Raw genomic sequence first — 24,355 nt, forward strand, 5'->3', positions numbered from 1 at the left:
CCATATACCGGGCTTACACCAGAATGTATCCATATACCGGGCTTAAACCAGCATGTATCCATATACCGGGCTTACACCAGAATGAATCCATATACCAGGCTTGCACTAGAATGCATCTATATACCAGGCTTACACCAGAATGAATAAATATACCAGGCTTACACCAGAATGAATAAATAGACCAGGCTTTCACCAGAATGTATCCATATACCGGGCTTACACCTGGATGTATCTATAAACCCGACTTACACCAGAATGTATCTATATACCAGAATGTATCTCTGTATCAGGCTTACACCAGAATGTAGCCATATACCAGGCTTACACCAGAACGTATCTCTATACCATTTACAGATGTAAAGTTTGCCAGTCACGGGCAACTAATGTGTGGTCCTTGGAACGTTGTGAACCGTTTAAATCAAGACTCATGCCTAGAGTCACAAGCATTAGTATAAAGTACTTTTGGACATTTACGGGGGTTTCTCAGAAGATGGAGGCTATTACATGCGGACATAGAGACCTTGATTTACTGTTGTGCACTAGAATTAAACAGATTTAAATCTGTAAAGTATAAAGCACAGTTAACAGCAGAACACATGATGTGGTCTAATCCGCTCTGTCTGCATTCAATTAAGTAACCCTTTAATGTTTTTGCCCGATGTAAATCAACTTTACATTTTTTGCAACAAACTAACTGTTAGAGCAGATAATGCAAAACCAACTCTTCGAAACAAAGAAAGCTTTTTGAACTCCAAGAGACCCGTACATCTGTAATCCTTTCATCTTTCTGTTTTGAGTAGTTTTACAGAGTTTATTATTGCTTTGCATGTAGAAACAAAATAACATTTCTCGCCAGTCTGGGTTTCCGTTGACATTACCTCAGCTGGATGTTTCTTAACCCCACGTTATCACTTGGATCACGCGCAGCGCGGTACCACAGAACGTCACAGAACGACGCAGCTCACTTACCAGGTGGTTGTTTTCGTAAATGTTTTCTTTTCGGAGTGATTTGAAGTCTCTGAAAAAGAGAATGGCAAAAAGGTGATAATCTGGTTATTTCCTTGCCTCTTTGATGTTCTTGCTAGGTCACGGCCTCCGCTCAGACCTGAATCCAGCTCTACCTATCCCTTCCAGCTTTTACACATATTTTCCCCACCACCAAAGCCAATTCCTTCATTAGCCTCCTTGACTGAGTTGAAAGTGTAATTGTATTTATATAGCGCTTACTACCTTTGCTGAGGTGTCAAAGCGCTTTTAATCGAGTAGCACTCTACTCCAGAACCCAAAAGGATTAGTGGTAGATTAGTATAGGGAAATATGAGTTAATTTGAGCGTTGGACAAGTGAGTCCATTAGTTGGGTTGAAGAAAATATTGAGGGATAGAAGAGGGACAAATCTAAATAGTGTTAATTGGGAGATCATGGTAGTAAGATGAGGCTTGAGATTGGGAAAGGGAGAGCTGGAGGAGGAAAGACTGTTAAAAGGGATTAGGGCGATCCAGGTAGTAAAATGAGGTTTGGGATGAGTCAAAGGAGATACACATGAGGGAAGAATTTGTCTTTGTGAATTTGTATAGAGACTAAGGTGGGGGAGTGCAGGCAGAGAGTGGGCGGAAATCAGAATTACGAGTATTAATCACAGTGTGAATGTGACATAATAAGAGAGTTAGTGAAAAAGTGAGACAAAGTGAGAGTGAGCACGAGTAAAAACATGCAAGAGGGTAACCCGCCCTGCAGAAAACTACTCACATTCAGAGTAAATGACACTCCTGGGAAGGAGAATAAACGAAACCAGTAAGTATAAAATGAGTATATCTACACCCCTAGGCCAGGTTTCATCAAACAGTAAGAGCTCCGAAACCATATGTCTGGAATCTAAGAAAAGGGTCAACATTTCAAGTGGGGTCAATTTTTGTTCTGTAGCGTCGAGGGCTGCAGATGCGATGTGGCTTATTCACGATTAAAGAAAATTAGAAAAACATAAATGGAGTTTAAAAAAAAGTTGGCTTTACAGCTTGAGGAAACCGGAGTGAGCCTTGTATGTCTTTTGGGAGCCCAATGTCACCGGGCACTTTGCAACAGCGCCTCCAAGAGAATCAAACCGCCTGCAGCAACCAATCACGTAAACAAACACAAAACATATTTCCTAAATGTATTCGTCTCACCCCGTCTTAATCTGGGACGATTTTTCTTCTTTGGCATGTCCCACAGTGTTTTGAAATTCCTTTCGGGGACTTGGGGGTGGCGGGGGCAGAGGAAGTTGCAAAACGGCAACTTTCCCACGAGCACGTCTAGTACGGAGAAGTTGACAAGCTGGTTTAAATGTCTGTTTCTCCGCAAGTCAACATTCAAAATACAAGTCATAAAACCGTGCAGTCAATAAAATGAATTTGATTAGTAAAAACAAAAACGAAAAAAAAAGTTTATTCCAGATAGCGGGTCTGTGCCACGGATTACCAGTTACAAACTAGCCAAAACTCCATGGGTTATTCACCCTGAAATGCAGGTTGTTATTACAAATCCGTACTGCTAACATTGACACAGGAGGTATACATAATGCTATATACATATATAAGATTGAAATGATCATTTTTATCAAAGAAAACTTTTCTTTGGTTAGAAACCGATGTAAAACAAGCACTGGTGAATCCAATCAGTCGGCATTGACTTGCCAATGCTTGTATAAATGTGGCAGAATCATTGGCAAAGCCAATAGTGGCAGGAAAGCTTATTTTATTATCTTCTATACTTCCAAGATGGCTGCCAAGTTTCACCTGGAAAGTATCTGTCTAGCCTTAAAAATTGGTGGGCATATCTCCGGTTAGCAACATCCAGTGGCTCAGCTTGAGTGCAGCGCTTCCTTTCCCAACTCATCTATGTATGCCCCTGGGGCTCCTGGTTGAAAGGGCAGTGGGGGAGAATCAAGGGGATTTCCTTAACCCTAGAGTTGATCAACCTTGGTTGTCAAGGATGCCCAACAGATCCTAAATGCAAAATAAACACACTCCCAGTAAAAAAAACTCAGGCGTACCGCATTCAGGGTTATTGCATGTAGACAGAACCCGGAAGAGAATGCACTCAACCACATTACTGTCCATGACCCCAAAGTATAAGGAACTTGGGAAGGCACAATCAAGGTGAGAACCAGAACTGCGAAACCATAAGAACATTATTTGAAACCAAGACCCTGGGTGAAGTGAAAAGAGAATACAGTTAGGTCTGGTCTTATTTCTTCAAGTGGTGCACAGGAGAACACCAGAAGAGAGGAATGCACTTGTTATGTGAATGAGGCCTATCATCCAGGAACAAGCACAGCACTAACTGCGCATTCCAACAGCAGCAGATCTAATGGGAAGTTCGGGATAAGACACCAGGAAGTGGAGAAACCTTTAGATGAAAGATGCCTAAACAAAAAACACAAAAGTGCTAATTCAGGACAACTCACAGAAACCAGGTCACAAATCCCTGAACCTAGAACCACATCCAAAACACAGTCTTGACATTGTTCCAGAAAATAAAACTCCCATACTCAGACTCTAAAGAATCTCAAACTCTGCTCCTTGGACCTAAACTCTTACAGCAGAGTCATAACCTGCAATGCCCTGGTTACACCCCATCCTTAACGCAGGTCAAACCCAAAACAAAACTGATATAATTAAACCACTAGGGATTCCAGATGAACACTATTAGAAATGGGGTATCTAGTTGGCAGAGGTCTGTACTCTAAGTAGGGACCCTCACTCCAATCAAAGTAAGGGAGCCACACAATTAATATAACCCCTGCCCACCCTCTTGGTAGCTTGGCACGAGCAGTCAGTCTTATCTCAGAGGCAATATGTAAAGTATTTGTACAAACACACACACAGTAACACAATGAAAACACCACAAAAGAACTACACAACAGTTTAGAAAACTAGCCAATATTTATCGGAATTAAACAAGACCAAAACAACAAAAATCCAACATGCACAAGTAAAGATATCATTGATTAAAAGCGGAAATTAGTCTTAATTCAATATTTAGCAAAAAGTGCCTGTGATGCATCAAAAACAAAGATGGTGTGGTCCATAGGGGAGGTGAGGCATTGAAAAGCAAAGCAATGCATGGGTTCCTTACTGTGCAGGGGAGGTGATGTGTAGATTATTTCCTGGCAGGAGAGGCATTTTCAAACTTACAATTTAAAAACCAACTTCCCCAAAGTATGCATTTTTAAATTGTGAGTTCAGAGACCCCAACTCCATATCTCCATCTGCTCTCAATGGGAAATTACATTTGATATTCCAAGACAATCTCTATGTTACCCTATGGGAGAGATAGTCCTTCCACAAGTGAAAAACAAATGTAGCTGTATTTCCTATCAGGACACGTAAAACACACTAGTGCATGTCCTACCTTTTAAACACACTGCACCCTGCCCATGGGGCTTGCTTGGGCGTGCCTTAAGGGTGACTTACATGTAAAAAAAAGGGAATGTTTGGGCCACGAAAGTGGGTGCACATGTCAAGTCGAACTGGCAGTTCAAAACTGCACACACATACACTGTAGTGGCAAGTCCGAGACATGTTTACAGGGCTACTCCTGCAGGTGGCACAATCAGTGCTGCAGGCCCACTAGTAGCAGTTAATACACATCAGCCAAGATTTACCAATACTCCACCTCAATTAAAGAGTAAAGCTGAACGAATCTCCATTTACAGCCCACGCCTGCTACTGCAGAGGTTTACACGAAGCACTCGGCAAAGGACATGCACATGAAATTCAACAGGGTAAATACTAAGCCATAGGAATGACATCACAACAAATATGATTCCAGAAAGCACCCATGAACTCACCCAACTGACTTCCTATGAAAGACCGGGTTCCATTTTAAACCTTTAGTGACACTGAAAAGACGTACTTTGGAAAAGGGCCAAAACTATCTTAACAAACCGCAGCTGATAAACTTTACCTTAGAAACCTCTACTCATGCCATTCTGCGGAAAATAAACAAAACCAAACATTGTGAAATTAAACTTACAGCCCTCAACTACTGGATCGCCTTCGTTTAATAAACAAGACCACCAACAATTATACACATTTTTGAAAGCATCTAGAAACGGCACTTGAAAAGAATGACGTAGTCCAGACGTGACTACTCAAGAAGAGGTCCAATGATCATTTCCAGATTCAAACACTGAATAACAGTGCATCCCTGTAGAAGACCTATCACTCTTGCCCGGTCCAAGTCGAGGCAATGTTAAGCCATGCAGTAAGAGGCTGACCTGTAAAATGTGCAGTGGCTTCAGGGTACTCCCACCTCGAACGTGCAGTAGCTTACAGAGGTTTACGTGAATGTACTGCTTCTTTGTGTTAATACCCGTCGTAATAAAGATTTGCTAGAATAAAGGACTTCATCAGTCTGGAGTCATTAAGTACTCTATTTGTAAAGCTCCTGTGTTCATGGGTGCTCCATAATCTCCTTGGGGTTGACTAAGGGTGGCATGTAAGTGCAACACAAACAAGCAAATCCATGTTGGTTAATGAAGCAACAGAAGAGGTTGGCTCTCTTCTAGAGGAGGGTCTAAGACCTTCCAACTGCAGAGGACTAGTCTTGTCACAATCAAACACGATGATGCTGTGGGGCAATCTTCACTTCAGTTGGTTGATGAACCTATGGCCGACGACGAAGGAGATGAGCATACAGTACGCTCCCCATCTAATCCAGACAAAAAGGTGCACTTTGTGCAGTTCCAACCGCTGTACATCGAGATATAATGCTCTCATTTAAGGGTGACTAACAATATGGCTATTTTTGAGATCCAATGTGACACGTACATCTCATTGCATATTGTGGGGGCCTGCTCAGGCAGAAAATTCACAGAAGCGGTGCCAAGAGACATTGCAATGGAGAAGTAATGACTGCTTGACCAGGAAGAGCGCTCTAAGCAGCTGAAGTGGACCACTCCTCTCTCGTGTTCATTTTCAATCACTATTGATGAGTCAGTGTCAAATGAATCAAGAGGTTACAGCAATCCAGGAGGATAACCTGGTTAAAGTTTTATCTAATAGGCCCAGGAGGCTAAGAGCAGCCTCCCTCGAGCAGAGCTGCAGCTCTCCGACAGAAGCATTGTAACGCCCACGGTTGGCTGGAGCTTCACTACTCCGGCTTCTATACTTCTTAACATAACTACAGGAATATATGGCCTTAAGCCAGCAGATAACTGAAACCACCTGGTGGAGTTAAAACAAACGCCATGAAATTTAGAATACTATTTAAAATACTATCCTGAAAATCCCAAAATCTTTCTAGGAGATGGTACTCTTTAACCCTTTCCTATTCAAGATAACCCAGAAGTGTAGCTTCTGGAATAAGTGGAATGAGAGCTTCATATTCAAAAGAAGCTGCAAGCTCTACAGGGTCTTAGGGTGAAAAGAATTCCACCATCAGTGTGCAAGCTATACAGTTTGCACTAAGTGAGATGCTGTAGTGCTTATGTCACATTAATTAAAACACAAGAGGCCACATTTAGAACAAAGGTGTTCTCAACCTAATGTTCCATTAGGAAAAAATAAATTATGGTGGTCCCTCGTATTAAGATTTTTAAGTTCATATATATAAGGACTATAGAACAAAAAGTCTCTCATTCTTGGTGGGCATAGTGTCATAATCTGGATAAATATTTCCAATTTGTTATGACATGGTTTTACGTGTAACAAAATAGCCTAGAACATACTCCTATTTTTCGTTTGCCTCTGCTGGTAGGTGGGCGACACTCCTCCACCATAACGGTGTTTTCTTTCTATGTCTCGCCCTCTTCTAGCTCCTCACATGCACATAGGAGGGTTCTGAGTGGCTAACAGTGGGGCCAAGGGTCAACTCTCTAATGCATTAGAGGGTGAATGATGTTACTTCCACTCATTTTCATGAGCTAATATTTTTTACTGTCTGTGAAGGCGCTCATTTTAGACCCATTTTGTATCTGCTTTTGATGGGACTTTATATCTAAAATCCAGTTCTAAGACTATTGCTGGAAAGCCCATCAGGGATGGAACAACGTTTTACAAAATCTTTTTTGGCGCAGTCCAATATTCAACACATTTTTGCCAGTGTCACTCAGTAGATAAACAACATGGAGGCAGGTTTCCTGCAATCAATCGATAAGGGAAAAGGAGGGCAAAGACCACAAGGACTTTAAAGGGGAAACTTTTTCAGATGTCACGAGCGATGTGAAAGAGGGGAGTATATATGAAAAGGCTCGGAAGAGAAGTAGCTACACTGGTGAAAGAGAGCCAGTGGCAGGAAATACTGTACGTCAAGAGTTAGGATATGTAGAAATGGTGGACAGCATCAGTGACAGGAAGGAGCGTGTTTTGTAGCCATGGATTATAAGTGGGTCGTACAATGGTGAATAAGGGAGTGAGGACATAGATGTTTCAAGACCATCACATCATCCTAAGGTAGAATCAAAAACAGAGATGAAAATGGCAGAATACAAAGACTAAAATATCTAGTCCTTGGTGAGCATATATTCTCTCCAGTTGGAGAAAGGGGTGCCAAGTGGTGGAGCGAGTAAGTAGGGATGAAAAATGTGTAGCGGAAACAAACTGGTGAAATGGGCACATGGGCACCAACTGACAAACGACCAAAACAGCCACTCGCGAAGCAATGGGTCTCACCTTTGGCACCTATTGACTTTGACAATATTTTTAGCCATGTTGCTGTGCAGCATAGCTAAGTAACATTAAAATAAAAGCCTACACCAGAAGAGGGGGCAGAGGGAGCTGGAATCTCTCAACAAACCAGAATGGAAAACTACCAGGAGGGCTGAACAGAAGAAAATCAGGAGGCTGACGACCGTGGGCTGCTAGTCTGAAGGTCGTGATTTAATGGGATGAAGGGGTTGGGGCGTGGAGACCCAAAAGGGTGTGCTGGATTTATGATAGAGGAAGGGTGCACTTGCAATAATGTATTAAACAGTTCTCAGGTTTAGGTTTGAAAGCAACAAGCTGATAGCTCTAAAGTTTGATCTATCAATTAAAGCAGCATTACTACCCGTCCCTGTCCCCTACAACCAGCGTCGCCACGGTTTGTCGTATCGCCCATCCTCAGGTGCCCAGGAGAGATCTCAAAACGATGAATACACTGTAATTTACACAGGTTTCCTTATGAACGTCCCCACATTCTTGTGGGGTAACCAAAGTAAACTAAATTAAATTTATCGAGGATACAAGTACGGGGTTCCCCAAAGCAGGTGTCAGCCTGAATTCGGTCACTCTGGCCCAGGAGCGTGGCTATCACACGTACAGCAGGTGCAGTGGCACCGGTCGTGGGGCTCAGTGTACCCCTAACTGCGGCTCTGATAGCCAGAAGGCCCAGTTCCACTGCATGCAACGGAGCCTGCGGCCCCGCACTGGAGTCGCCAGGATGTTTCAGTCCCGAGGTTTTATGGCGCCCGTCACGTGAATACACCTTTTCTCTTCCTTGTGCGTGCAGACTCCGAGTGCACTGAAGCGTCTGGGAAGCTTTGTACCTGCCTACGCCGTGCTCAGCTCTGCCTTATGACTGGACTTGTACTTTCTGTAACTGTAGAGAGAGGGAGATCACTTCTGTGAAACACGTGAGCGCGCGCGCACCGCGCTCCCCTCCCAACGTCACAGGGAGAACAAAGAGACGAGAGCTCTGAGCAGCAGGTAAGGAGGCCAAGCCAGACTCTTAAAACAACAGCCTAACACCTCAAATCAAGCAGAGGCGCAAACTCAGCCAGCACAGGCCCTGCCCGACACCATAAAGGCTCACAGTACCTTTTATATATCTACTTGCAGGGCAATAGACTGAGAAAAGTGATAAAATACATGAACCATCGACTAAAACAAAAGAGAATTGTTGGAAAGGTTGTACTAAAGGCAGCGGGTGAGTTACCCCTTTCCGCCTGAGTTTGTCCAAATTCAAAACTAGTGAAAATCAAGCTGCGGCTTTTGCTCTGTTGGAGGGACGGGTTGCAGACTATGACAATGCACCACACCACAAAAATATTAGCTTAAACATGCAAACTCTCTCTTGGAACCTAGGTTTGCCGCCACACTGTTCGGTTCAATCTAAGATCACCTTCACAGGTAGAGGCGCGCAGTGCTCGACGCAGGTGACTCAAGCCGCGATTCATTTTCACAAGAGGCTTGAGCCACAAGCCGTGAACCAGCATTGACTGTCACAAACAGAAGAATGTCACTAACATCCTACAGATACTGGAACATGAAGACCTGCGAAATCCTAAGTGAGGCAGCAACTAGACCATGACCCCAGATACCCAAAGTTCTAAATGTATACAGTCAAGATCCCTGTTTCTTTTAAAATCCCATCAAGCAACAGAGAATTATCATGGCATGCACTCAACCTAGTTCTCTGGAATTCTGCTCCCTCCCTTACTCAGCCTCTTCGTCTTTTGAGCCCTATGAAACAAATTTCCAGTAACATTAGCTTTATAAAAAAATCCAATGATTTAAATAAGTTCACCAGTTTCGCCGGAGAACTGGGCCCTAGGATCACGATCCATGTACTACCTCAAGCAGCAATTATCTCCAGAACCATAAGGGCAACAATGGAATCAGACCACCCACAGGTAATAAAATATTAGCGCAGGGTCCTCAGGACAGAACAGTGCCCCTATGGAACTAGAAATGGGCCATTGTGCACTCCCACAGGCCTAGATAAAGTATGGCCCAAGTCAGCAATGAAAGAAGCTTATTACCCTCCCAAACTACAATGTCCACTGATGGTCTTCATCCCACTTGATGTAGCGGAGAACTTTGTGGCAGTCATGGCCAGCTGGGCTACAAGATCCCTGCACCTCTATGGGCCTCTCTTCCTCAAGACAATCTCTCCATCCACACAAAGTTTAATCAGGTGGGGCCTGCTCTTTATTTATCTTCCTGGTGTCGGGTATACTCTTCTTCACAGAGGAAGCCAGTTTCCTCTTCTGACAGGCACAAGGGCACCTTTAACAACAGAAAAGAATGATGGACGGAGATCTGAAGCTTTTCAAACACTCACCCCAAGTCATAGATCTGGCTTTAATCCATCATTATTTTGCTCACTATGCCACTCCAGTTTGACCTCAGCCATATGAAAATCATCCTTGACCCTGCTCCCCAGGGGAACAGTCCAGCCCGAACTGCCAGGCCAGGTCCTCATTGGACCAGAAACAAGCATCCTAGGACCGGTTTCAGGGTATCGCCCTTCATCAGCCAGGCTAGCTTGAATTCAGTGGCACAGTGCACACGGGACCCACGTCTGGGCATACCCTTCACACTTACGGCAACTTTAGCAACACAGAAGGATGATGGACGGAGTGCTTAAACTTCTTTTCAAATGCTTGCCCCAGTCACAGATCTGGGTTTAATCCATTGTTTCTTTGCTCAATATGCCACCCCATTTTGGAACCAGCGATTGGTAAATCAGTCTTGACCTTGCTCCCCAGGGGAACAGCTCAGCCCGAAATGCCACGACAGGTCCTCCCTGGACTGTAAACAGGCATCCTGTGAATGGTTTCAGGGTATCACCCTTCATCAGCCAGGGTAGCTTGAATCCAAGTGGTACAGTAAGGGTGGGACCCATGTCTGGGCATACCCTTCCCACTTAGCACACAACACAAGGGCATCCATGGATCCTCTGCTTGCCCCAGGCTTCAGATGAAACAGTGAGGCACAGAATCATGATCCTAGTGAACAGGTCTCCTTGCTCATGCTACAGAGCATCTCTTTGAAGCCCAGACAACTTACAAGTTACAACCTTAAGGAGTACAGTTCCTATCAACCTTTGAGGCTACTGCAGGTAGCCAATCCCCACCAAGTCAACTTTATATTTTGAATTCTCTGCTTTTTACGTCAGCTTTTGCAGGAGCAAACCGGTGGCAGAACCAACTAGTTGGTTTGTGGACTCCATGGAGAGGTAGTCCAGACACACTAGCCCGAGGCATTCCACCAGAAAGTAATTCACATCTCATAATATGCAGAAGAGAGCTGATGATCAGTTGTTCAGCTGGTCTTGGGCTTGGCTGGAAAAAAAGAGGCTCCCGCGTACACACAGAAATCTATGGGGACACCAGGCCAAGACTCCAGCGTCAGCAGATTGTACATCTTCAAGTTCACACAAAACACAAACTAAAGAACCAACATAGTTGCAACATTACTCACGTTCCCCATATTACTCCCTTCACACAACACATGGTCTTTCAGGGACACAACACATATTGCACTCTGTGTACCCTATCTTTTTACTTCCATCCCTCTACATATGTCTTCCTTTTGTTCTACCCCTCTGTCCCAAATTCCTGCACTCTACTTCACCCCTCCTCTCCCTGACAGTGGGCAATGAGGAGTTGGGGATTCGTTCCTGGGGACACCAGTTAGTGGTGACTGAGCTCATTTTACCATGGAAGACATGTATTCCCCTCCTGGCCAGAGAGAGGAAGAGGTAAAATGTCTCTGACCCTGAACCTATAATCAGCTGCCATCACTTATTAGTTTCTTCAATGTCAGGCCTTTAGGTGGCGCTAACCCACATTCTGATATGTGTGACCGACCCTTAACTCCCAGCGCACACCCTGTACTGAAGAGTTTGGGACCTTTAGCATAACCTGGTACCTCTCCAGTGGATCTACACAATTCAGATCAGCCTGGTGTGTGTGTGTGTGTGTGTGTGTGTGTGTGTGGGGGGGGTGGAGGTGGGAGCAGGTCTACACAGTACATGGAAGCTGGGCAGCCCCAGTAAACGTTAGGCTTAGTACAGTCCAATAAACTTGATGAATTTGGTAAGTTAGGGTTTTACTTACAATTCTTCAATTAGACTAAGTTTTTTGAGTAATTGCTTTCTTACCGGTGTAGTTTCATTACTTAATACCAACATTTAATCCTTTGTTGCTAAACGATTTTAAATGCAGTACTTGTTAAACTTTGCTTCTTATTTAGTTGTCATCCTCTCTTGCTTACACTGTTTTTTGGGACCTGAGTGGCAAAGGGCTTTTACTGGGTCTTTTTCCATGACTTTTGCACATATTGGGGGTTATTCCAACTTTGGAGGAGGTGTTAATCCGTCCCAAAAGTGACGGAAAAGTGACGGATTTACCACCAGCCGTATTACGAGTCCATTATATCCTATGGAACTCGTAATACGGCTGGTGGTATATCCGTCACTTTACCGTCACTTTTGGGACGGATTAACACTCCTCCAAAGTTAGAATAACCCCCATTGTGCCTGAACTCTGCAGGTGGACTGGATTTGGCAAAGTCTCTCCTATAACATTAGGTATGTTTTTCATGATAACATGGCATTATTGGCTGCAAACATTGATTAGACTCCGTCAAAATGGATAAGGTGTTGCCAAACCCACCACTTAAGGAACATTGTGCTCTGCCGCACTGCTGGCGTGCCAAAGGTGCACCCAAGTGTTGTGTGTGAACGTATCTGTACATACGCTGGATAATGCTTCGGTAAATGCGAACATAATCACTTTTTCTGTTTCGGATGGATTTGGGTGCTTGATGTATTTATCATAAGGGTCTGCATGCAGGTGGCTAACCTGGAAGAAGTTCTGTGCTGGCAGAATTGAAAAGATGCAAGAACTGTAGCTTTGGATCACTTCTTAAAAAAACGGATAGGAGCATTGCTTTCAGTCCTTTGTTGCAAACTGCATGACCCAAAAGCATTAGCCCCCACTTGCTCTATAAGCTCCGCAAGATACAAAGAGTAACAAGCATTTGCAATGCAGTGGGTCTCGCATTTGCTCAACTTAGAGCTATTAGCGTTGTAAAGTCCTTCCCGGACTTTTTTTGCCACATATACTGAAAATGAAAAGTAAAACAGTTTCACATAAGCGATTTAAGGTGACTCAGCAGGAGCATAAAACGTGAAGGAGAGACACAAAAGGAAACAGAAGTTTGCTTGCAGTCAAACCTATCAGCAAACGTGCAATTATCCATGTAACTGGGTCGGGGTCATGCACAGCGCTCGACTACTGCCCAGCGAGATAGCACTGTGCAGGAAATAAAAAGAAAAAATAGTCCAGAAGCCATGCCGAAAACAAGGAGCCTTGTATGTTTTCAGTAGATGGTCGGTACCCTCGAGGAGGGCGAAACAACAGAAAAGGTACGACGTATGCATGCCTTTCACAAATGAAATCAAGAGATTTTTAAAAGGCAAGACCATGAACCAACCTAACTGATGGGCATGCGGTGGGCGTGGTTAAAAGCCCACAGAGGGATTACAGCAGGCTAGAGCGCTTACGAGCTTCACCCTAAAAAAGATCCTAGTAACTGGGTTGTGGCAAGGAGATTTGCGACTGATAGGGAAATGCTGATTGCGGGATACAATTTGAGGCTTTCCGCAATACATGTGTGCATGATATTTTAAAGAACTCGACCAATTTCATGTACATATGTTATCAAAAGGCAGCTACGGGCTAAAAACTAATAACTTAAGGATGTGCGATGAACAATTTGTGGTGTGTTTTTAGTTTTCATTATATTTTTACTCTTCCTTGAATTGACTGCTGAGATGTTTGTAATAATGATCATATTTCCTGTTCAAGTGATTTACATATGACCAGCACACAATAAATTCTAATATATTAAAAAATAACATTAGTTCTGTGTGTGCTAACTCTGGGATTCGTGGTGGGAACTCTGCCATATTACCTGCATATAACATAGGTTGTCTGACAGGTTTATAAGACTCCTAACACCCAGAATTCATGTGTACATAATGTGGGAGGAGGGTTGAGAGGCACCTGTCAGTTTTCCTTTGAACCAAAAATGTCATAATGTCCTTCTGATATTCAGAAAATGTACTGGGTGTGACCCCATACCTCGCAGGGTGCACAACAACAGAGCCCTTCAACCTCCGAGAATGGATGGAGTGGTATCATAAAGGTGATGAAAAGGAGGCATTCTGATAAAGACAGCCGGATCACGAAGTCCACCTTAGAGTGTGGGGTACTTTAGGCCTGAATAAGAGGTACATTTGGAGGACTGCATTAGTTCTTATCAAGCCTACGGTACATGAAGCTTTCAGATACCCGAATGCAGGTGGCTATCAGCCGAGGATGTTGTTGTGCTAATCTTAGCATTCAAAAAGGAGGTTGAGTCAGATAAAACCAAGCCAGGATATGGAGCACCAGCTATGGTGGGAGATTCAAAAGTATCTAAATAGGAGGTGTGGTTGCACTCAGAAGGCAGCTTCACTATTTATAGTATTCAAGTGTTGGTCCCCAGTGAGACTTCATTGTATTCTAATACTTGCAATCATGTTGTCACAGGCTTCCATGTGTTGCTGTGTTTTAAAGCACATAAGCAATCTCTTTGTAGAAGTTTCAGTGTCATTAGCAATCTCCTGAGGTTCTCGGCTGGCAGGGTAAGCTTACCCTTGAATGCTTCAGAGTAAGAGTCAAATACCATCATTCAGAGGAGAGGAACCCTTTACGACACAAAGGGGTTTCGCCGGGCACCAGCACCTGCTTAATATAAGTGCTGAAGCCGTCTCGATTGAGTGTAAATTTACTTACCCTTCACATTTTTTGTAAAGGGGTCGAGCCCATATGCTGCAGAAAGAATATGCTCTAGGTATTTTACAACTATTATTTTAACCATCTAAGGCAGAGGAGATCGCGAACATGCAATGGGATACTGACTTTAAATTGTAAACAAATATGAAAAACCATCACGTGCCATGACGTAAGTAGTCTCACCGGGGACCTGTGTGTGAACAGTATAAGAGTAGATCGAGCCCAGTCTGAGGGCAACCACACCTTCTCTTTAAACGTATCAAAAAGAATTGTTATCGAGAAGATTTCTCATAACTACATTCTAGGGCTGAGCTTATTAAGGAAAACAAAGCTAGAAGCAAGTAGCAAGGTGCTGACCTCCTGGGCTTAACCAGATCTTATTTCACTGGTGTACAGTCAACCAGGAACGCTGGTCAATGGCCACCCGGTTAGACATAAACGTAAATGTTGGAGGAACGTAACAGTTGAGGCTAGTATTGTGTGTCTAATGAATAAATATGTTCGCAGTCCTTGCTATTACGTTTGGAAGCGCCTCGTAGCCTGGAGAGCGGGTAAGCCACCATTATCTGTTAAATAATTAAAGCCAATGGTGTGCAGATTCAAAGACCTTGGAAAGCAGTATAGCTCCCATTCAATTCAGCATGCGAGATATCAACTTACTGAAGACATTTATGTTCACCATACCACAGTCTGCGCTGACTTGACTCACATGTACCCGGAACCAGGTGCAGCCCGTCCTTTAGAGCGGAGGGGCCACACACCCCGCCTTATGCCCCTCATGAAGAGTCTCTGTCAGGCTGAACAAAGGTCAGCTTGAAAGACACTCTTCATTTTCAGCTCAGCCAGCCAGGAGTGAGACATGCGTGATTTGCGCCGACTCCTGGCTGCCTGAGCTGAAGTTTGCTGGGCTGAGGAGGTCACAGCTCCTATGGGTGTGACCTCCTTGGCTCAGCAAACGTGCCTCGAGGTCCTCCCCTGGGTGACAAGGAAAGCGTCACCCAATGACTTCGACCTTGGTGCTTCAGGTTTAAGCCCTGAAGCGCTCAGGGCGAGTGTCAATCAGTGACACTTCGTACCACAGTGGGGTGGGGTGGGGTCAGCAGTCACACTGACCCCATCCCACTCTGTGACGAGGCTGGGACTGCTGCCTTCCCTCATTGGCTGACCTTGGGAAGGCAGCAGTCCCAACCCTCCTGGAACCTCGAGGCTGAAGGTAAGTGTGTGTGTGTGTGTGTGTGTGTGTGTGTGTGGGTGGGTGATGTTTTAAAATGAATGTCTGGTGCGTGCGTACATGTTTGAATGTTAGGAGTGTTGTTAATGGATGTGCGTGAGTGTGTGTGTGTGAAAGAATGAGTGTGTGTGATCTTTTTAAAGTGAATGTTTGGTGCGTGCGTGCATGTTTGAATGTTATGAGTGTTAATGGATGTGCGTGCGTGTGTAAAAGAATGTGTGTGTGTGTGTGAACTTTTTTAAATGAATGTTTGGTGCGTGCATGTATGTTTGAATGTTATGAGTGTTGTTAGTATTTGTGTGTGTGTGCTGCACGTGCCGCGCACTTCCCGCGCTTCCCGCCCATCCTACTCCCTCCCTCCCTCCTAAAGCTGCCGGCCGCCGTTGCCCGGAACCACAAGGATCCTGGTGGCAATTACTCAAGGCGGGTGGAGAAGTTACAAACAATATAGCGCCTAGATATACAAACCCATGTGACAGAATATGCTGTTTAGGTCAGCGTAGGTGGGAAGGTTAGGAAGGTCTGTATACGGAGTAAGGAGGTTACTCCATGCATCCATAATATACTACACTCTCTCGGATATTCTTCAGACACAAATTATGAAATGACCATTGTTTGATAGGAAATGACGTGATATTCCCATTTTTTCGACGTGGTTTACTCTTTGTAGGACACACGATTGCTGACAGCTCACATTTTGTGGATCGTGGGAGGTAGAACAGGAAGAAAAACAAAACCACTTCAGATCTGAGAGGGATTAAGCAAATGTTCCCTTAAATGTCACTGCAACATCTGGAGTAAATGCTTCTAAAGTTCCAGCCCCCTCCCCTGATGTTCTCCGTAAATGGTCTCGGCGCACATAAGCAGATGCGTAAACATATGCACGAGCCTCGCGACAGCCCCTTTCTCAGGCAGAACCCCATAAAAGCGGCATTCCAAGAGCATCACGTATGCCGCCGCTTTGTGTGGGTCTAAATTCCTCAAAAGCAACTCGAAGTGGGCCTGGGGTGAAACGGCTCATTGTCATTGGCTACAAAGCATTTCTGTCAGGGTAATGATACACATTAGGATTGCAAAACTCGGCATGCCTCCCTAGAGATAAAAAGATCGCTGTTTGAACAATTACTGACCAAATCCGTGTGGGGATACCCCGCTTTTTACAACACATCACTGGAAGGCCTGCGGTCAAGGTCAACCCACCCTTTCACTATGGAACAGTCTTTTGGTCCTTGTCTGGCTGATCTTTAACACTGCTACGAAGAAAGGTCGGTTTATGCCTGTATCTAACTCTCCAAGGACTGAACCATTTACTACAGGGGGCGGCGGTATAATCACCATTCCCAAGTTACAGCAGCTAAATGTTATTTGGCATGCCATCGATTTCGCTGGGCCTGGGGATATTCTTAAATAGCAGCCAGGCCAGACCAATCAGAGGGGCAATGAGAGCATTCAAATGCATGCGGTGGTAAAATGGTCCTTCAAATGCACACGTTGGTCAATCTACAGCAGAAGAAAATACACACAGACTCTATAAATCGCCGTCAACTGCCCATACACAAGAACAGGCTTTGAAGGCCTGGCTGGAAACAATCCCCTACCTCGCATAGAAGCAGGCTTTTATTTTTCAAACTGCAACGAACACCAGTAAAATAGCTTTTTTGGGCGCATTGCCATCACCAGTAGAGCAAAGCTAACTTTTCCACACAATTGTGTATTTAGTGAAAATGCCACATAATCTGCATAATTTACAGATTAAAAAAAGGCTGAAGCTCAGATTGATCAAAAGATGCTAAAAGGGTGCAAAATGTGGTGCCACGCTCTGATAAGTACTAAGGTTAACTAGTCACCTTTCAGCTAGTGCTTGCTGGCTTCATGTGTTAAACAGGTATGGAGGCGAAAAATGAAACCAGAAGACATCAAATGTGTGTTTAAATGACAAAATTGTGAAATAACACTGCTAGAGAGTGGGCCGCCATGTGCCATATAATTTGACTTTTCTTGCTGCAAAATTTTGTTAACACTGCTGTGTAATTTGTTCCTCCATTAGCACATATATACGGTGGAGGTACAGCTGAGCTTCCTGTAAACCAAATTAAAGCCTTCTGATGGGATTTAGAACGGAGGTCCCTCTTTCTCTCTATTCTAAACTATCACTCAACAGGAGGTGGTGCCTACTCTAAGGAGTGAAGGGAATTTCATGCGCTTCCTGCATGGATAAAACTCAATTTCATGTCAAGTGGATGTGTGTATGCTGCCTTTCCATATAAAGATGTTTCCAAAGACACCGCCTCCCAACTGTAAGTCTTAGTGACCCTGTTTCTTGCTGAGGATGGACCAATTACCCTCATTGTCGGGGACATCATTTGAGAGATGTCAGATGTCGCAAGTGGAAACGTGCTCCATAGTCCCCCAGCCTGTCTTAGAAACTTGCAACGCTTCTGTCATGTGAATCCCCTACAGACTATGGAGTCCAAGCAGGAGAGGCGAACTTATTCAGCATCTCCGTGCTGTAGAAAACTATAAATGAACTGATTTACACACCAGTAGTAGTTCACTTGTGGCATTAAAGTTTCTATCTTGTGTGTCCTGGGATCCTACAGGGCTCACCTGTTTCTGGTTGGCAGGTAAATGCATTTCCTGCATCCGGAGAGTGCTAAATTAAAATGCCACCAGTGACGATGTGGGTGGTTTGTGAACTTCTTAAATTTGAGAGGTTTGTGTATTTGCTTAACGCCACTGCTTCAACCACCAGTCAAAGTTTACTTCAAAAAAGGAGTTTGAAGGAAAATTCCCCTATTTGAAATGTTTCTAGTTACTCACTGTTTGACACCTTTAGGTTTTTATACTTATGCAAAATTCCTAAGAGTCACAAACTTTCCAAAGATGGAAAAAAGACTCCACAAATTAGTCACCACCCCTCAGTGTCAGTATTGTGACAGACCTTAAAGTATTGGGTTACCTTATAAGCCCATCTTCATAAGGGGTTCTTAACCTGCAGTTAGTTAGTCAACATATTTTAAAATGTTCTAAAATGCCCTGATCTGTGGTATTTTTAGAAGATACTTTTTGAGGTGTGGACCAAATCTACAGCTCTCAAGCCAGCCATCACACCTCTCAAACAAGCATTGAAATAGCCAATAGGTCTCACCCTTTGTACCTTATAAGTGTTTAGCCATGAAACACATTATTCTGGGAGTTGTGTCACCAGGGACTGAAGAGCTATACAATTACTACACATTGGGTTTGAAAGACACAAGTGAAATAACCCTCTCATGGAATAAAATGGGATGAGAGAATGACACTTGAAGACACACACTGGTATACGGAATAAAATGAAAATGACCAATTAATTCACATACTGCGAAAAAGTGAAACTGACACATATCAATCAAATTGTTTGGCCCAATGATCAAACTAATTTGGTGAAAATTCACTCGAACCAACTGCTGCTACAGAGCCCATAAGAAACTGAGGCCCCAAGCTCTTACTTGTACAAGAATCAAGAGGGCCACTGTGCATAAACATGCAGATTACTTTTCACACTCAGGTTATGAACTGTGGCTTTTAATATCTGGCTTTCTGAGAAATACTGGAACACTGAAAATGCAGAGATGCTGTTTTGGTACGACTGAAGCTAACCATGCATTGTTTTTAACAATATGTGTATATAATAAATGACCGATGCACCTCTTTCCAATACCTACCAAATGGATTCTTGAAATGTGCACTGGCTGCTAAAATATAGCGTTGCTACGTTAGCAAAGATCATTTAACACACATAAAATGAGAGGGGCTGTTTAAACGATTTCAGATGGGGTGTTTTGTTGAGCCATTAAAGTAAGAGTTTTAAAAACAGCCGGCGGAAAACGAGAATCTTCCAATTAAATTTTTGGAGTAGATCGGCCGTATACAGCAACTTGCATACAAATGCCAGCATGGCCACAGTAAATGCACTCTATTCGTACCAGATTATCTGTATCGGAGATAGGTGAGGCGACCACGATTACGCATGCAAGCTTCAACAGAGAATTATGGACCGCAATAGACAGGGTGGGTCTAATGGACAACAGGAAGAGGCATTTATGGACATGGTGGAACACCTGCGAAACCATTTCATGCATGTCAAGTGATCCGTGTGCATACAAGTGGCATTTCTAAGTTTGCTTTTTGTCTGCCTCAAATGTCTCTTGCATAACGATTTGAGTAATATAATTTTGCAAGCAGTTGAAAAGAAGCAGGTGCCATGCAGAAAAAAGAAGACCATTTAGGGTGGGAGGGACAGGGAAAACAGAGAGAGGGAATGCTAACTGTAATTCACTGGTAGGGGTGCAAAAAACAAGATTTACCATATTGCTATTAACATGTGTCTTGCATGACGATTTGAGTAATATCGTTTCACAAGCAGTTGAAAACAAGCAAGCGCTGTGCAGTAAAAACAAGACCACTGAGGGCAGGAGGACCCACTACAAACAGGAAAAGGGAAGACTAATTGTAATGCACTGGTAGGTTTCACAAGCAGTTGAAAACAAGCAGGTGCTGAGCAGAAAAAACAAGACCACAGAGGGCGGGAGGGGTGGGGCAAACAGGGAGAGGGAAGACTAACTGTAATGTACTGGTAGGAGTGCAAAAAATAAGATTTACTGTATTGCCAATAACATGAAGAACACACGAAAACAAATAAACGCCTTTAGTAATTATAGAGCAGGCGCCGGGGAGAACTATTGGGAAGAGAGGTGGTCGAGGGAGGGCACATGGAAGGCAAGCAAACAGTAACATCAGCAGGAATCAAAGAACAATATAGTCCCACAAACTAACAGATACACAGCCAAAGTAACGATACAGTACTTGGGCAGTGCTCTGTGGGAGGAAATAAAGACACAAAGGAAGGACAAAGAGGAAGGATTCATCAATAGCAAGTAAGCATTTTGGAAAGACAATGCAAGTAACAAATAAAAAGCAACGGGCGGAACGTAAATGTCCACAAAGTAAATACAATACGGTTCCACCTAAAAAAAAAGAAAAAAAAGAAAATGAGCAGCCTTGTTCACAAACACAAAGGCCCCAATGACACTTAAGATTTCAATTAAGTCATACAACTGAACAAAAAAATCATTCCAGTCCCTTCTGCCCTGGGCCTGCCCTCGTGGGACTGAAACCAAGCGAGGCTCAAATGAAATCTCACAGCAAGTGGGAATTATTTGAAGCCCTCCGTTTCTATTCTAACACCTTTTGATAGGTATACAGTGGCCAGGCTGGCACACTACAAAATATGGCTTCATCTGGTAATTCTATCTGCCAGGGACAGTTTTCGCCTCCGAAACAGGTTATTTTTCAAGAACCAACACATGACAAATGGAGCCGACAATGATAGTCAGTTTCCACTGGTTCACTTGGAGATTTATGTCGAGATTATGAGTTTACACTGACATAACTAAAGGGGGGAAAAAACAGAAATTTGTTACCTATTTTTTTCTGCTAGACTAATGAGCAAATTCAATCAGATGTTTTTTTGTATAATTGTTTTATTATGCAATCTCTCCAGTTTTAAATTGCAAAATAAGAAATTAAATTTGAAGCAAATGTATTTATTTTCTACTTGTTATTACTGAAAGAAATTAGGGTATTAGTTGCGAAAACAACAAATCTTGCCAGGGTGAACCATAGAAGTCACTAAATAAACCTGTGCTTAACCTTCTGGTAGCTTGGCACAAAAGCAGTCTGGCTTAAATTAGAGGAAATGTATAAAGTTTGTATGCAGCACTCAGACACTAATTAGTAGAACTGGAGTAATTAATTTTTTAAGTTTCAGATGAAAATCGCTCCAAAAAGCACAAAAGGTCACTTGGCGTCATCTGGTCTCGCTGGACCAGATCAAAAGTCACAAGTACAGACCGACTGCACAAAAGCACAGGTCAGATACAGGGACTAGGTTCTTCCTGATAAAAAGCTTACCTTCTCACAGTCCAAGTCCACATGATGAGCCTCACCTGGAGCTACAAGCTGGCAGAAGCTTTGAGCAGATCACTGTTGACGCAAAGAGCAGAACACCCCTGGAGGTTTGCATTGGGCGAAATGCAGCCAGTCACCACAAACAGAAGGTTGCCTTGGGAGCTTCATGCTGGCCAGAAATGTGGGCAGTCATTGCAGACGTGAAGAGTCCAGTCGCAATCTTAAAGCGCCCAAAATCTCAGGATATTCATCTGTAGTTCAGTCCTTGCAGTTTGGAAGTGGGAAAGGTACCCTCGGATGCCAGCCAAGAGTCCAGGGCCTAGTGGGGAACCTCTTAGGAAACACGAATATCTCCAGCAGAGGCCAGAAGCGGTGCTCAGACAGGTCCAGTTGGTCTTGGTTCACTCTGCAGTTGCAGAGAAGGCCTCTGGAAGCTTGTTGTGCCCCTGTAGCTCAAACAGAAGATCAGCCAACTGACCCTCTGAGTCACTTCTGGGGATCCTGGGTTCAAGAGAAGCGGGTCCAGCCTTCCTTCTTCAGACAGCAGGGCAGTCCTTCCTCTGATTCTTTCCCAGAAGCAGGAGTGTTGTGATGATTGGTTCTGAGGGTGCACGTTTACACTCAGTGCTAACTTGTCTTTGTGGGTCCTTCTTTTTGCCTACCCCTAAACTGCTCTAGTCAGTTTTGTCTCTTCACCTGCTTCTGCTCCAAACTTGTCTAGGCTGACAAGGGGAAGGCAAGCCCAGGTGTCAATCAAAACAAGTGGGAGTAGGGAGAACACTGTCTAACATACCACCTCATAATTTACACAAATGCACTGTGGTAAATAAAGTGCTTGATAACACTTAAGTTGAAAGTCTTTCGTTTTCACCGTTGTTGGTGCAGCCAGTGCTGAATATCTCCAGCCACATGTTTTAGGATATTTGACCTTTTTCAGTAGAAAGTAACACCTTAAATTTGGGGTTGCTGGCACTGCTGCTCACAGTCATCTCATGCTTCTGTACTACTTCCCGAGCACAGGTGCATTCCGATGAGCTTGTCAGCCCAATAACTCAGCAAAAAGCCAATCAAACAAGTGGGTAGGAAACACACTCTCCCACCTTGTTTTGATAGGCCAAGGTGCTAGCTCCATTTGCCAGTGCAAGTGCAGGCAGCTTCAGGAGTCAGCAAGGGGGTGGGCACAGTCTCCAGGCAACCCGCTGATGCCCAGGAAGAGTTAAGTACAACTCCCAGGCCATGCTGCTCTGGTAAGGAAGAGTCTTCTGCACACCAAATGCCCTTTTGTTCCCGGTCTTGAAGGACTACACATCACACCTGTGCTCAATTTGTAAAAATAGTAAGTTCTAGGGCCATGTTAGGAGGCCACTACAGCTCACACCACTGACTGCCACTGACAGCGCTGACAATGACAGTAGCAACATAACTACAAACCATCACACTGCTACAAGTGTGACCATTCAAACCATTCAAGGCCCCCAAAGCAATAAGAATGGCTTGAGCAGCAGGTATTTGTCCATTTTTACATATGGAATATAAAAAAAAAATTGCTGTGCTTCTCTCTAAATTAGACAAACACTACCATGTGGCTGATTGTAATAAGTGCCGGTGTGGAGCACCGGAAGCCTGTGGCTCAAATTGAGTACTACATCACACCGCAGGAGAGCGATTGCAGTCTTATGACCCTGGGCATTGGCAGTAATGTACATTTGGTTTAAGCAGGAAAATGTTAACTTTTGAAAAGTAGCATTTTCAGGATAGTAATTTAAAATCCGACTTTTTCATTAAAAAGGATTTTAAATTACAATTCAAACGAGTGGAAGACGTACTCCTCCTAAACTGAAGTTAGCACATGTTAACTGTAATAATGTAACTCAGTGTTAATGTAGAGAGAGAGAGACTTGCTACTGTGAAAAACGACTTTTAGGAGTTTTTCACTGTCAGGACATGTAAAACAAAAATACACATGCCCTACTTTTTAATTACCATGCAGTGTGCCCCCAGAGCCTTGTCGGCCTACCTTACAGCTGAATCACAAGTATTAAAAAGGAGGCCTTAGGACTGGCAAAGGCTTTATATTGCCAGGTCGAAATGGCAGTTTAAAAGGGTACTACAGGCTGCAGTAGACTGGCCAGAGACAGGTTTTACAGCGCTACTTTAATGAGTGGCACAAGGGGTGCTGCAGCCCACTAGCAGCATTTAATTTACAGACTCTGGGTAAATATAGTACCATATACTAGGAACTTAAAAGTAAATTAAGTAACCCATTTTATTATGTTTAAGGGAGATAGCTCAAACACTTTGCCACTGGTTAGCAGGAGTAGGCGCACAGAGTGTTGAAAGACAACAAAAATGAGTTCAGCAAAGGCAGACAAAAATTTGACATGACTCTGCAGAAATTGCCGTAAGGCGAACTGGAGAATACCTAGTTTCCACTAATTCCAGCCACATAAATATTTCATCCTTTTTAGCACCAGTCAGTCAAACATTTGTTTCTGGGTCTCTGCCCTTCACGTTTTTAACCATATTTTCTAACAATTTCCTCCAGGCACTTTTCAATGAGATTTCCCGAAAAAAGCCTAGAAAGGTATGTATAATTTGTGGGGGTTGGTAGGGGAGGGGGTATTGCTTAACCTGTAGTTTTTA

The 24,355-nt window shown here is 43.6% G+C and overlaps 1 protein-coding gene across 4 annotated transcripts in view; it reads right to left on the bottom strand.

Annotated features, from left to right (window-relative positions):
• The window catches only part of MICALL2 (MICAL like 2), a 162,676-nt gene that overhangs the window by 101,095 nt on the left and 37,226 nt on the right, over positions 1 to 24,355 (bottom strand). For all 4 annotated transcript variants that reach the window (XM_069209900.1, XM_069209903.1, XM_069209901.1 and 1 more), the window contains exon 2: positions 970 to 1,018. In XM_069209900.1, the coding sequence (XP_069066001.1) occupies positions 970 to 1,018 (49 nt within the window). The remainder of the gene's footprint in view (positions 1 to 969; positions 1,019 to 24,355) is intronic.

Source organism: Pleurodeles waltl, chromosome 10, assembly GCF_031143425.1.
Source record: "Pleurodeles waltl isolate 20211129_DDA chromosome 10, aPleWal1.hap1.20221129, whole genome shotgun sequence".
NCBI classification, from domain to species: domain Eukaryota; kingdom Metazoa; phylum Chordata; class Amphibia; order Caudata; family Salamandridae; genus Pleurodeles; species Pleurodeles waltl.